This window comes from Miniopterus natalensis, chromosome 2 (genome assembly GCF_054644295.1).
Source record: "Miniopterus natalensis isolate mMinNat1 chromosome 2, mMinNat1.hap1, whole genome shotgun sequence".
Lineage (NCBI taxonomy): Eukaryota > Metazoa > Chordata > Mammalia > Chiroptera > Miniopteridae > Miniopterus > Miniopterus natalensis.
Genome location: NC_142082.1, coordinates 175,259,867 through 175,275,596, shown reverse-complemented (window position 1 = coordinate 175,275,596; position 15,730 = coordinate 175,259,867). Strand labels below are relative to the sequence as shown.

The 15,730-nt window shown below is 33.3% G+C and overlaps 1 protein-coding gene across 4 annotated transcripts in view; it reads right to left on the bottom strand.

The window, feature by feature from the left end:
* The window catches only part of WASHC4 (WASH complex subunit 4), a 52,180-nt gene that overhangs the window by 9,807 nt on the left and 26,643 nt on the right, over window positions 1-15,730 (bottom strand). For 3 of the 4 annotated variants that reach the window (XM_016223177.2, XM_016223179.2, XM_016223181.2), the window contains 13 exons: window positions 15,240-15,347; window positions 14,596-14,742; window positions 14,386-14,465; window positions 12,472-12,577; window positions 11,791-11,907; window positions 10,469-10,637; window positions 10,050-10,204; window positions 7,191-7,265; window positions 6,801-6,905; window positions 5,966-6,100; window positions 4,597-4,705; window positions 1,690-1,756; window positions 1,153-1,239 (listed from right to left, as the gene is read on the bottom strand). In XM_016223177.2, the coding sequence (XP_016078663.2) occupies window positions 1,153-1,239; window positions 1,690-1,756; window positions 4,597-4,705; window positions 5,966-6,100; window positions 6,801-6,905; window positions 7,191-7,265; window positions 10,050-10,204; window positions 10,469-10,637; window positions 11,791-11,907; window positions 12,472-12,577; window positions 14,386-14,465; window positions 14,596-14,742; window positions 15,240-15,347 (1,460 nt within the window). The remainder of the gene's footprint in view (window positions 1-1,152; window positions 1,240-1,689; window positions 1,757-4,596; window positions 4,706-5,965; window positions 6,101-6,800; window positions 6,906-7,190; window positions 7,266-10,049; window positions 10,205-10,468; window positions 10,638-11,790; window positions 11,908-12,471; window positions 12,578-14,385; window positions 14,466-14,595; window positions 14,743-15,239; window positions 15,348-15,730) is intronic. The other variant, XM_016223178.2, reaches the window with a different exon arrangement.

Here is a 15,730-nt window from a genome sequence, read left to right as displayed (position 1 = left end):
TCAGTATGTCTTGTTACTGGTGATGCTGATTGATCGATCACTTGGTCAAGGGGAAATACAGTACAGCAATTTCCTCATTGTAAATTGTAAAGATAGTTTTCCTCTTTGTTATTAATAAACAATTTATGGGATAATTTTTTGATGAAATACTCTACTCACCAAAAATATTTTAGAACTCACTGATGATTTTTGTCTGATTTCAAGTATATTTGTGACAGCAAAAGTGATTTTTCCCCCTAAATTTTCTCATCCCTTCATTAAGCTAGCATTCTTCTGTAAAAAGAAACTTTCCCTCTGCTCCTCCAACCTTTCTTATTACCACTATGACTCATCTCTTTGTTTTATTCAATGTAATAATGTATTTTATTCAATATATTATAATTGATTTCTATCATTATGCTTTCTGAAATTCAAATTGTCTCTACTTTGCCCTTTCGTGTCTGACTCAATAAACTGTCATAATTATTAATAATAAAACTTAGCTTTCTAAAGTATTTCTCAACTCTGCATATCTTTCTCAAATTTTAAATTGTGTCCCAAAATCACTGCTGACTCAAGTCTATAGATATGCAAAGTCCAATAAAACAGACATTAGCTATTTAAATGTAAATGAAATAAAATATATAATTCAGTTCCCCAGTCCCATGAACCCTACTTCAAGAGTTCAACAGCTACATGTGATCAGGGCTACTGTGCTGGACAGTGCTGCTCTAGCTTACATGAAATGAAGGACTGGTATTCTAGAACAGCGCTAGCAAATAGAAACATAAAAAAGTAAGAAGAAACAGGTGAAATGAACAAGCTATTTGGCATTTATTTTATACTAAATCCCCCAAATCAGTTATGTACTTTACACTTCAGCACATTTCAATTTGGACTAGCTACATTTCAGGTGTTCAACAGCCATGTGTGGCTAGTGGTTACTATATTAAACAGCAGGTTCTAGAAGATCCCTTTTTATTGAAGTTGGAAAGATCTCAGAATACTGCAGTCTTTAAAAAAATTATATTTCATCACCTGAGACCATAACTTGTATAATAAAAAGAATGACATTAAGTTTATATATTACCCTCTAGTCTATTCTTACAAGAATTTTATATAAACATATACTTTATAAATCTCCAAATTTAGATTATTCTAAAATTAGATTACCTTGCTGCTTTTACTGTTTCTTCTGCAAGACCTTCTTCTTTTACTAGTTCTTCAAAATTTATAATATCTTCAAGATCAGGCACAAATCTAGGTAAGAATTTCGGAAGGAATTTATTAAGGGAAGGTAAATGGGTACAACTGAAACATATAAAAGTGGTACTGTGGGACTCTAAATTTTTCAACTATATATCTGAAAAGAACTTTGCATTTCAGTTATATCACTAATACCACTTTAGCTCCAATACTGAATTTTATATATGAATAATCAAATTTTAATCCTTAAAATCATATAATCTTTAGAACCATTAACAAACTGTACTGATAAACTATAAATTTAAGAGAAATAAAGATTTTCAAAAGTCTGCCAGTCTTAAATTTTAAGAAAAATATTTTAACTAGTAGAATTAATGGTTTTCTTCTGTGTTTTATATCAAAATACACAAGAAAAAAAACCTTCTCTACAATCTAACAATAAATTTAAATGACATAAAAATTTTAAATGGAATAAACAAGGCAAAAGGATATTTGCGTCCATACCTAATGGCATTGCTGCTACAATGAAGGCCACCAGATCTTATCATTCGTACATAGCCCATAGCATTACCTTAAAAACCACACACAAAAAAATCAGGTATTTATACAGATAATTCAACTCTAATATCAGGAATATAGTTATATATAGTAGTCAATTACAAGGTTTCCACGCCTTAGTAACAAAAGTTCCTGCTGTATTTTATTTCAGTTCTTGCTCCATAAAAATAAAACTTACATACTTATGCACTTAAAATATGTGTACATTCTTATATACATTTATGTTAAATCCTTTAAAAATAAATGTAACCCATTTGATAGTGACATTAAAAAATTTTTTTACTATATCAATAATTTCTTCACTCATATTGAGTCCCTCTCTGTCTGTCTGTCTGTCTGTCTCTCTCTCTCTCTCACACACACACACACACACACCTGAAAGTGTTACTGGAAAACTTTAATTGATGCCTCCCAAATTTATATTCTCAAGCATGAACTACTTCCTCTAGGCTTTTTAATCCAATGCCTATACCTACATGGCTAAGAAGAATTTTTAATTTGTATGTTCAAGTCAAACTCAAGATCTTCACCCCTAATTACATTTCCTATTTCAAATATTGACAATTCCATCCTTCCAGGTTCTCAGGCCAAATGCCTTGAAGTCATCCCAATTTCTCTCTTTCTCTTACACTTTATACCTAATCAATGGGCAAATTATTTGGCTCAGCATTTAAAATGTAGCCAGTATCCAACCAGCCTACACTACCTTAACAGCTATCACCCTACTCCAAAACCACCACCACTCCTGCCTAGACCACTGCAATATGCAATGGCCTCCTGATTTCCTTACTTCCACCATTAGTACTCCCCTCACCCCTCACCAATCTTTTATCTACATACAAGTCAGTGATACTTTTAAAACTAAGTTGGAGCATATTTCTTTTTTTCTGAAAACTCTACAATGGCTTTCCGTCTCACAATAAAATCCAAACTGACATCTAAACATAGCCTTGTGTGACCTTGCCCCTTGATGCTGTTCTGATATCATGCCCCACCACTCACACCTTCACTAACTCCACTCCAGCCTCTATTTCCCAAAAATACTAAGCAGACTCTGGGCGTCTGCACTTACTGTCATTTCTGTCTGGTATACTCTTTCCCTCAATATGCACATGGCTTATTCCCTTGAGTTATTTAAGTCCCTGTTCAAATATCACCTCCTTAGAGCTTTCCCTGAACGTCACTGAACAGCACTGCCCAGGCCCCATTACATCTCCTTGCCCAGCACTTATCACTAACATGTGCATCTTGTTTGCATCTCCCCCAAACAGAATGAAAATCTATGATACAGCTTTTGTTTTCACTGCTCCATCCCTATAGCCAACATGTCCTGGCACACAGTAGGAATTCAATGTATATTGATTACACAACTGAATTTAAATTACTTGGGAGAAAGAACACACAAAAAAGGCAAGAAGGAGTTAAAGCCTCACAATCATTACAGTAATATGTGCTTTACATACATTATCTCATCTGACGTTTTTAACAAACTTCAAAATAGGTATCACTGAATCTCTTTTAAGGCCTATCCCAATATGAGAGATAATGTTAAATGTTTCAATACATATCTTAGAAAAATCAAATATCTAGTTTCCTTGTTTTCCTCCAAATTTTCAGACCAATATCTGTACTTATTTGACAATACTTCATTATTAAATTGTTTAAAGTAATAAATTTACAAAACTAAAATTTTCTAAGTTCTTGTACTAATACATAATAGAAAAGTATAATATTTAAAGCAATTTATAAAAGTTAAGCTAGGGTCCTGGCTGAGTAGCTCAGTTGGATAGAGCGCCATCCCAATACACCAAGGTTGAGGATTCCATCCCCGTTCAGGGCACATACAAGAATCAACCAATGAATGCATAAATAAGTGGAACAACAAATCCATGTTTCTCTCACTCTCTCTCTAAAAATCAATAAAATTTTTTAAAAAAAGTTAAGCTAGTGTTTGGTGACTTTACTCCAGAACTAAATACTTAGAAAATCTATTGATTTCAGAGAGAGGAAAGGAGGGGGGAGATAGATAGATAGAAACATCAATGATGAGAGTGATTGATTGGCTGCCTAGCCCACAACCAGGGCATGTGCCCTGACCAGGAATCGAACCCCGATCTCCTGGATCCTAGGTCAGTGCTCAACCGCTGAGCCACACCCAGCCGGGCAATACCACTTATTTCTAAGTTTCTCTTCTTGCATCTTTAAAATGGTGATTACATGCCTATCTCACACAGTTACTGTAAGGATATTAACAGTGATGATACATTTGAGAAGCTGAAATATGCATAAAGTTTGCTTAGTCTTTTACTTTTAAAAGCAGTTCTTGCTTCTAAATATAATGCAACACATTTCAGAAGACAAGTCCTACATGTAAGGCAGAAATTATATATAAATGTGAAATGGTGTAGAAGAATTACAACATTTAACATTTCATCTTTAAATTTATATGTAACTTCTGAACTTATATTACTAGTTAGCTTTTCACATATTTTATACCTTTGCATTTAGGCTATATCACCTCTTTTAAAAGCCCAAACAGTGCCTTAAACAGAGTAGGTACCCAATAAATAGTTATCAGTTGACTATTACTATGAGTATTGTCTTTGAGATGAATTGGTTATTGAATGTATTTTTAATTAAAAGATTTTATTTAACATATTAGCCCACAGTCTATCAGTTATTTCTGCACCAACAGACTAATCATACATGAAAAACTTTGGTAAGAAAAGAAAATTACTCTAGAGGAATAGAGCTGAACTTAGACACTCACATATTATTTGTATGAGATATTTAACATATGAGACAGATTCTTGGGATTTGTACTTTATTTCCCAACACTGTGATAATACTTACCAATCTGGCTGATGAGCTGCCTGAATTGATCAAGGTAGCTTTGTCCTTCTGGGGTTATTCCAAGTTTTCTGATGCCTCGATTGAATTTTTCTGCTCTTTCAAATGGATACTAGAGAGATAATTTAAAGACTATCTTTATTAATAAAAACCCCTAGAGTATAAACTGCCTACCAAATCAAACATGCCAATACCACTTTTCTTTCTAATTTTGTATTTCCATTGTGCTTAAGGAAAAAAAAATCACTCAAGTCTAACAAAAATTTTATAGCACAAAAACTACCAATGTTCAAGACTGGTATAAAATAAATTATTTTTACATCAGCTAAGGAGAATAATTATTAATGCACCAAACTTAAATTCCCTATCACCATCATTAGTCTCCCAACACCCAGCTACTCTATCGGATAGATAGAAGAAACCAGTTCTTCCTAGAAACATTTGTTCTGAGACGGGTGACTGTATTTTGTGGGCTAAATAGGTATTAGAGGCTTATATAAACACACTCTTCCCAAATAACACACACAGGCCAAGCTAAAATTTCTAGTAGCCATCACCAATAAGAAATGATTTTTCAAGTCTTAGGTGATTAAAAGATATAGGAAATAACTCATTTTTATCAATAATAAATGGAAACAATTCTTATACAACAACAGCATGTTATTTCTCTGAATACTAGTAATTTGTTCCAATAAAAATTAAATAGTTAATATAATTCTGATAACTATAATCTGTAATTTTATTATTTTACTAGAACGCAATACTTTTCTGCTCTGACACTGAAGAGAACTACCAACTAGTAAACGAGAGTTGGAACTAAGTGATGCTTAAGAAGGGTAACTGATGCAGCAAATCAAATACATGGCCCATCTAAGGCTGCTGGCTCTCTATCCAAGTGGCTATATGCCTCTGTACTGTTACCACTTACAATTCCTCACCATGAGAAAGCTCGGCCTGGAGGGTGAAGAGAAAACAGCATTCTTACAAATTATAGGCTGGAATGGCAACTGATCCAGTATTTTAGAGTGTTTGGCAATATGTATCAGAATTTTAAATACACATATTCTTTGCCCTAGAAATTTCTCTTCAATGAATCTGTCTTTCAGAAATAGTCTCTAAATACACAAAGATAAATGTGTAGCACTGTTTGTAACACTGAAAAATCAGAAAGAAACTAAATATTCATCAGTAGGAGAGAGTCAAATAAGTTATGGTATACATCTTAAAAAAGAACAAGGTGGGTTTACATGTACTGATATGTAATAAGCATACTCTAAAATAGTATGTATCGTATTACTCCATTTCTGTTAACCATTTGGTATACACTCAACAGATGAACTGAAAACCAACTTAAAAAGATTATGTAAAATACCTTATGATCATTTTGGTCCTTGATTTCCCTGAAAAACCGAATATCTTTAATCAATCTGGATTTGATATGCTCATCATACATAAACTGGCTAAATATATAGAACTTCTTTTTCAAAAACTGGTAGGTAAAATTAACCTATAAAATTGGAAAAAATTATAAATTAATTTTAAGTCAATATTATTGAATAACAATTATTTATATGATAAAGTCTAATTTATGGGACTTTATAAAGTCTAATACTTATAAAGTCTAATTCACATTGGACTTGAAATATGTGAATAAATGAAATTTTTTATCCCCCAACTTTACAGAACTTTCTACAAGTTCCCCTTAAATATTTTTACTACAAAAGGAAAAAAAGAAATGGAAAATACTTTCATAATAGGATTAAGAACTTAGAGAGAATCACAAAACCAGATTCAACACAATTTTTAAACCATAAACCATAGTCAGAAGTTTCTATGTTTCTCCATCTATAAGATTACTTATTACTAACGTTCACATCTAGAATGATACTAAAGTAAGAAATGTGGTGCTCTTTGAACTTTCCTGAAGGAAGATTGTAAGCATTCAACCATTTATCAATAAATATTCTAAGCACTTCTTAAATGCAAGGCAATGTGACTGCTCCCATGCTAGACATAGTTCTTGTAATGAAATTTATAGTCTAAAAGGAGTGACAGACATTTTAAACAGGTATCTGTTAAAGTTATTAAATGTCAACTGCAATAATTTCTAAACTGAGAAGTGTAGGTGCTTTGAGAATGAATAAAAAAAAGGCCCTGACCTTGAATAAAAACCCTGAAAAAGATTTGACCCAAAAAAAGATTCTTACTGTTGTATTCATGATTCCTGTGCCATGTGTTCGAATTGAATTAGCAATATGCCGAATATTAATAGTGTTCAAATGTTTGTTATTGCTTGTTCGTTCAATAAAAATCTGCAATGAAACAAATTTATGCTAAACAACAACACAATACATAGCAATCACTGGTCAGTTATCCAAAGAAAATTTTAGAATCTATTTCATTAAAGAAAATTTCATTGGAAAGTCATTCAAGAAGATAATACAATCAAAGCAAAGGAATAAACAAGATGATCTATAATCCTTTTTTGCTTTATTTTACCAATTTCACAATTGAGAATCAATTCTTTACCTTCAGCCTTCTACTATATATCCACTCACATTAAAAAAAAACAAAAAACCCTTCTAAAATGCACTCACCTGATTGTTCAGATTATAGAGGTATCGAGACACAAATATATGAATGTTTCTCATAATTTCTAAAACATCTAGGCCCTGCAAAACAATCCACACAGAAGTTCTACTATTATTAAGATAATCAGTTAGACTTGTATCAGTATAGTAACTTACTGTTTATATTACGTTTCCTAATATATATTTTTTAATCCTCACCTGAGGACATTTTTTTTTACTGAATTTTGTAGAAAGGAAGGGAAAAAGAAACATCTATCGGTGGCCTCCTGTATGCACCCCAACCAGGGATCGAACCCACAACCTGCGTATGTGGCCTGACCAGGAATGGAACCTGAGACCTTTTGGTGTCTGGGACAATGTTCCAACCAACTGAGCCACACCAGCCAGGGCCCCAATATTTTTAAATTACTTTAAAAAACAACTATGCAGCCCGGGCGGGCGTGGCTCAGCAGTTAAGCATCGACCTAGGATCCAGACGATCAGGGTTCAATTCCCGGTCACGGCACATGCCCTGGTTTCGGGCTAGGCAGCCGATCAATGACTCTCTCATCATTGATGTTTCTAGCTCTCTCTCTCCCTCTCCTTTCCTCTCTCTGAAATCAATAAAGATATATTTTTTAAAAAAAACACACAAAAAAACACAACTATGCAAAATGTATGGCCAAAGGTTAAAAGAGCCCTCTAACATGTACAGTCAGGACTATCTCATGGGAGAAACCTGGCTGCATGTTATCTTATCCCTTTTGTATACACAGGAGCAGGTAAGTTTAAATATTCAAAGATCCATGACTCACAATCATTCCCCAACCCACATTCTTGAGACTATTTCTGTATTCCCAGGGATCTTCTCTATATTATTTTTACAAAGTAAACTAATACTCTAAAAGGTAGTCAGGATATGTGTTGATATTTATAAAATACATACTATTTTTCAGGTACTGCACAAAGTTATAGGTAATTCTCAAAAAATGAGGTATTATTCTAAATTCTACACCTAAAGAACCAAGGTCAAATAGCTAGGAAGAGGCAGAAGCTAGGGATTTTGGAAAGTCTAATTCCCAATCCTTATGCTTCTTTTCATTACACTAGTCCACCTTAAATGAATCCTTCATTAAGAATGATTAAGAATCCTTCAGTCTTCAGTTATTACTCTAATACCTAATGGTATCTCATAAATTGTTCTATAGCCTTTCTAATTAGGGCTCAAAATACCTCTCTGATAAAGGTTTTCATTATAGCTTTCCTCATGTTTTAAGTTAAAAATGTATTTTGGCCTTGGCGGGCATGGCCCAGTGGTTAGAGCACTGGCCCTCGTGGGTTCGATCCCTGCCCCTTGCTCCCCCCCTCCCCCTGACACCCTGTCGTGGGGAGCATGAGGTAGACAACCAGTCAATGTATCTCTCACATCGATGTTGCTGTTTCTCTCTCTCCCCATCCCTTCCCTCTTTCCCTTCCAATCTCTGAAAAAGCAATGGAAAAAACATCCTTAGGAGTGGATTAACCAAAACTAAACCCAAACAAAAAAGCTGTTTATGTATTTTTTTGTTGTTTACTCATTCCTTCTCCCCCCAAGCTCTAAGTACAGGAGCTGTTTCCTATTTCTTTTTGTATCCATAAACTTAATTCAGTGCCTAGCATGTTTTCAGTAAATATTAAGTGTATAAATGAATGAAAGGATATACATACTGATCCCAGAAATGGTACCTAGATGTAGTGGGATGAAGGAAAAATCATGATCCTTAAATTCTGGAACTGAATAAATGTTTTTTGGTAAATATTATCTGGATTATCTTAGAAAGAATTAAATGCAAATTAACTGAAAATAAACTCTGGCACTCATGAGATAACTGCTATATTGTCAATTGAATTAGGGAAACTAAATGCTTCTTAGCATTCCTCATTTTAAGAACAAATACAGCCCAGCCGGGTGTGGTTCAGCAGTTGAGCATCGACCTAGGATCCAGGAGATCAGGGTTTGATTCCTGGTAAGGGCACATGCCCGGGTTGGGGGCTGCAGCCAATCAATGACTCTCATCATTGATGTTTCTGTATCTCTCTCTCCATCTCCTTTCCCCTCTCTGAAATCAATAAAGATATATTTTAAAAAAAGAACAAATACACTTACAATTACATAAATTTAAGCATTTTTCTAAGATACTGAAGTTTATATATTATACCTAAGTTTAAAATCCTTAACTGTATGACCTTCACTGAACTTTTTACAATTCTGCAGAAATCACCTGGCTATCCCAATATGTTTCTGAAAAGCTGTATCAAAACCTATGCGCACAGGCATACCTCGTCTTACTGTGCTTCGCTCTACTGCATTTTGTACTTATTGCATTTTTTACAAACTAAAAGTCTGTGGGAACCCTGCTTGGTTGAACAAGTCTACCAGTGCCATTTTTCAAACAAGCTCAAGTGATAGCCTACTATAGCAAAAAAGTATTAAATTAAGGTATATGCACTGTTTTTTTTAGACATATGCTGTTGCACACTTAAATTACAGTATAGTGTACACAGAACTTTTACATGCACTGGGAAACCAAAAACTTTGTGTGCGTTGCTTTATTTCAATACTCACTTTTATTGCAATGGTCTGGAATTAAACCTACATATCTCCAAGGTATGCCTGTATTTCAAATGTTTACCAAAAGGTGAAATATAAACAGGAAGCCTATGGTAATGGTAATTTCTTTGATAAAGCAAATCAGCATCATCTAATTTTTTATTCTTGTCAAGTATGACATTTTATGTAGCAAATAGTTTCTTAAAAAATAAACATACAGTAAAGTAAAAAAAAAAAGATTTCTTAAATATTGGTATGCTACAATCAGACTATGCTAGAAACATTTTATACCATACCTGTTCCAAAGTCTGACTAGGAAGATGTGCCTCTGTCATAACCAATCCATAACGCTGAGTAGCTAAATTTCTCATTTCACTGTAAGTGGCCCAGTCATGAAGAGCTACCGTTGTAAGATTGTAGAAAGTCTTGTCCAGATAGTGAGTTACATAAGCTACAAAAAATTTTTTTCAAAATATTTCAGATTCATGAAATGATAGATAAGAGAAATAAATGAAACTATGAAGGAAACAACTTGTCTTGGAACATTAAATTTCATTTTTCTAAATAAGGTGATAGGAAAATAAAAATACACAGATGGGAATTAAAGAACAGACTAACACTAAAAAAGGTGGAAGTTTCATTTTTGACTTTTTTTTTTATAGTTGGGGCAAAAAGATACAGAATATAACTTTCAGAAGGAAAGCAGAACACTCACCTCGAATGTCAATGAAACGATCGAAAAACCGAATTGGATTCAGAGAGAAAAAAAGGGCCAGGTCTTTCATGCCAACTTTGAAAGGGTTTCGGTCATCCAGCTTTAAATGAGTATGCACAGAAAGTCGCAGATCCTTCTCTATTTCTTTGCACAACTTGTCCAGCAAATGCTATTCACAAAAGAATTTAAACCTTAATTTTTCAAAATATTTCAATTGTACTGTTCCACTAGGTATCTATGCTTTAACCGTTAGCATTTTATAATCAGTGCAATGATGAAAAATTTGTCAAACTGGTTTTTAAGGATCCAAATACTCTATGGTAAAATACTATTTTTATTGGGAAAGTGAAAATTAGTTTGCTATCCATTTAAACCAATGATTTTTCTTACCAGGAAGCAGTTAGATAAACTCTAAGCTTTTATTTTTATTAATACTTTAACACCCTTGAAAGAAAATCAAAAGCTAATGCCAATGGCTTCATTACAAGAAACACAAATGTATAAAGTATAAAATTTATGGGAACAAGCAACAAAAGAAAAATTCTGAGAACATGAGAGAGGAAATTTTTAAAAAGCTTCCCTTGTAATAATCATTAAAAATCACAAATTCACTGAGCTAAAAAGTAATGAAATTCATCATCTTTGTTGGTCTACCATGGAGTTCTAAATACTGGCAAGACATCTTTTATTTTATAAATAAGAATATTTAATAAAAGAAATCATATAAAATTTTCCATAATTTTATCAAACCTGAATAAGGTTTATATTGTGAAATTTACTCATTTTTAATTCCTCCCTCCAAATAAAAATACTAGGTGAAAAATCTAATTTTAAAGATATCAGTGTTTATAATACTTCATTCAAACAGGGAGGAGGTACTATATGCATTTGAATTATTTTTGTTACACAAGTCAATCTTTCAAATATGTAATTTCCTTTTAGTCAGTAGCTCTCCAAATAAATTTAATAAAATATTGACAGCGAAGTTGTCTTAACAATATTACCATAAGCAGCGTTCAATATTCAAACCAATTTTGCATTTGCATTCTTCTAATAAACAGAAACTTAAATATAAATGTACTATTTACTAAAATAAAAATTATTTTCCAAATTCCTAGTCTAGACCTCTACATAAAGAATTAGGAATTAAAGACCAATTTAGTATAACATTGATACTATAACTAAAAATGGTTTCTTTGTTCTAGACAGGGATTTATAAATAATTTTAAATACATGAAAGCCTGACTCAATCCAACAAGTTTTTCCAAACACTGCACTCCAAATACATTTTCTAAGTTTTTCAACCTCAAATATGATGTTACCTCATTTAAAATTTCCATAATTTCCTTGTCATAGCAATCCAGAAGTATTTCATAGGACTCTAAATGTCTTGCATGCATCATAGCGGGTACACAATCACGTAAAGCACTGAACATGTACTAAAAAGAAAATTAGAATGCACATAAATTTATAAAAACCAGATCTCTAACCTAAATAATATTACAAAGGTTAATTATCTATTTTGAAAGAAAAACCTCAATCTGAAGGCTAACAGCTTTCTTTTTTACACGACTGTCTTCCTTTCCTAAATAAAAGAAGTCTGATTTTATTCTCTGAAGTATGTATTTTAAATATACAAAAAATTCACATTCACTTACTCTTTCCTATCTTGAGCATTCAAATACACTTATTTCCATACAGAAACAGAAAGGTCCGAATAATATATACCTTGCTGACAAATTAATGTCAGACAATTGTAACATAAACTAAAATCAAGAAAAATGATCAGGAATGTGAGGGGAAGAGTTAAACATATTAAAATTAATTATTAATATAAAATTTAGACTATAAATGCTACTGAATATGCATAGCATTGTATAGCACAACATTAGCAGTTCATTTTCAAATAATTTATTAAATCAAATGATCTATTTTAAATTAGAATAGTTTGCACAGTGACTTAAAAATGGATGGATTTATTCTTTATACTATTCTTTACTTACATGTAATCTGGCTGCATCAACGGCGTTTTCATATACATCATCTAAATAAATTGGGAAGACAGCTCGATGCCAGTATAAAAAACAACAGTCACACTGTGCTTGGACTCTACAATTTAAAGGAGTAATTAGTGGTACCAAAATTAAAGTACCCCCCAAAACCAATGCCTTACTCATTTTTGCATTCCCTACATCACTTAACCCAAAATTAGTATGGAAAAGCTACAAAATAAATGTTTCAAATTGAACAAAGCTAATAAATACTCTAATGCCTGACATTTTCAGAATCTTGCACACATGCTTTAGCTTTTGTTTTTTTTAATATATCTTTATTGATTTCAGAGAGAGGAAGGGAGAGGAAGAGAGAGATAGAAACATCAATGATGAGAGAGTCATTGATTGGCTGCTTCCTGCATGCCCCCGACTGGGGATTGAGCCCGCAACCCGGGCATATGCCCTGACCAGAATCTAACCGTGATCTCCTGGATTCTAGGTCAATGCTCAACTGCTGAGCCACGCCCAGCTGGGCCACATGCTTTAGCTTTATATGAAAAACAACATAGCTTTTAAATAGAGAAATTTAAAATAAATTTATTTTCAATATCATCTGGTATCATTTAATACTTGAATCCCAAGAGGCCTTTGAGCTGTCTCAAAATGAACAGCAAAGCCTCTTTAAAAATTGTGACCAAAAAAACAAAAACAAAACCCAGCTACACTTAATCTGTCTACAATCTTTGCCAACTGACTATTTCATATCTTCTGGGGCAACAAAATAATCATTTAATATCTTATAAAAAAGACAATTCAGTATTTCTTCCAGGGATGGAATGTTATATGCAACTACAAAAATCTGAGCTTCTAAGAACAAAAACATTACTGTATATATGAGCATTCAATGGGAATTGTGCTATAACCTTAATTTGGCTGGGAATTAAAATTCAGAAGACTCATTTTCCCTTTAAGACACTTGCTGCGTACTCTTTAAATAAAAATAAATAAAGCCAGTCTCTTCCTCCTGGGAGCAGCCCTCACCTCTGCCTCTCTCTTTCCTTCAAACAGTCCCCTCCACCCCAGGCACGTTAACATTAGCTTCCTCACTCCCAAGCCCCAAGGACCTTTTCTTTGCCTTTATAACTTGTTTCCTAAACCTCTGTCTTCTGGAAATTACTTCTTCTACCTCTGTGATTAACAAAATAAACGTTCTCTTAGAAAAATAAACAAATAAAGTCATAAGGAGCTACAAAATAAGCCTTCCTGAAACTAATTTATCTTAGTAACTGGCTACAATATAATTCAAATTCAGATCTAAAAATAAAATTACAGGAGACTATATGACAGAGATCGCTTAAGTCTCCCACAAACAGATGAAGCCCTATGAGAAAGCAACAATTTAAAACGTTCACTGGAGATGCCCATTACAGCAATCACAATGTGCATCAGGGTCTGCCAGATGCTCTCAGGGCAACATCATGTGGTCTCATGGGAGTTCTTCCAGAGGCTATATCCTTACCACAGAAGCAAAGCTAAAGAAATATGATCCCTAGTAATAGACTCATTCTGGTCATGCTAAAGGAATCATAGAGAAGATCTAATGATGTAGCCAGGTTACATTTTTTCTTTTGCTATGCTAAAAAGAAAAATAAATGTCTCCATTAGCCCCACCCCCTTTTTAAAAATTTATATTTAGAGAGAGAGGAAGGGAAAGGGAGAGAAATATTGATGTGAGAGCGAAACATTGATTGGCTGCCTCCTGCACACCCCCTACCAGGTATTGAGCCTGCAACCCAGGCATGTGCCCTGACTAGGAATGGAGCTGGCAACCTTTCACTGCACAGGATGATGCCCAACCAACTAAGCCACATGAGCCAGGAAATTAGCTCCACCTTTTGAGTACCATGATATATCCCTACTTACCTTTCTCTAAGTTCACTGATAAGATCCAGCTTTTTCATGACTACTTGAAGTGGAAAGAGTTCTTCATCTTTAAATGTTTTCTATCAGGGAAGGGGAAAAAAGGCAGAGAAGTTGCAGTCCAAGAAAGAACAGGTTTGCTGGGTCAATAAGAAGAAAACTATGAAATCTCAGATCTCATTTTTATTACGTAACTAATAGCAGTACACTTACCAACTGTGTGCCAACACTGAGTGCCAAAGAAATAATAAGGCGCCTTTGCTTTGTGCTTGGTCCATTTAGAGTGTTTTCAGCCAAAACTAAAGCAGAGAGCACATCAAGCCGCTGTTCACTGTATTTTTTGTCCGAAATTACTCTTTTCTTAAAGATAAAACAAAAAATAGGGCATATTAGTTTTACTTCTAAAGCCATAACAAAAGATTCAGAAGAAAATCTTCTCAATAATCTTTTCCATGATCCACTTTAAGAGAGCTTCAATAATACCTTCCCTGCTACCTGCTTTATTACTTTTGTAACGTTATCATTTAGCACTGTCAGGGACAACAAATCTGTATCAGGCATACTTTAAAATTTCTGTTATTAATTCAATAAGGAAATACTTTCTTTTAAATAGATGCATCATAATTTAAAACTGAATACAATGCCATTTTTTGGTGTGTTAATGTATTACACGCTGCAAGCTCAGAGAAAGATAAACCTGAGCACTCTAAGTAAAAATCACAAAATACTCTGGAGATAAGTGACCAAGAATATAATATTTGAATGAATGGAGTAAACATGCTGAACTACAAAACACATATAAAGCAACAGAAGAACAAACTAAACAAATAATTATGCTGAATATATAACTTTCATACCTTGGCCACAGAAATAGAATTAAGTGCCTGATGTTGAAGGTGCTGCGTTATATGTGAAACTGAATCAGCCACAACCATGCTTCTCCTGTAGAACATATGCTCTATTGCCTAAAAAGACCAGAAATAATTTTGTAAAAATTAACTTAAAACTTTTAGGCAAAATTACAGAATATTTTTATTACCTTGGGTTAGGTAAAGAACTTGTAAATAAGATGCAAAAAGGACTACCATAAAGGATAAGATTGGTAAATTTGACTATAATAAAATTAAGAATTTCTGTTCATCAAAAGCCACTATAAAGAAAATAAAAAAGCAAGCCAATGTATGAGAAAATATCTACCACATACAAGGGATTAGTAATTAGAATATTAAAGACCCCAAGTGCATGAAAGATATTTTTAAAAAGAAAAATAATCCAATAGAAAACTGAACAAAAGACATGAACAGATTTTTCACAAAAGAAAGAGTTAATAAAATTTTAAAAGATACTA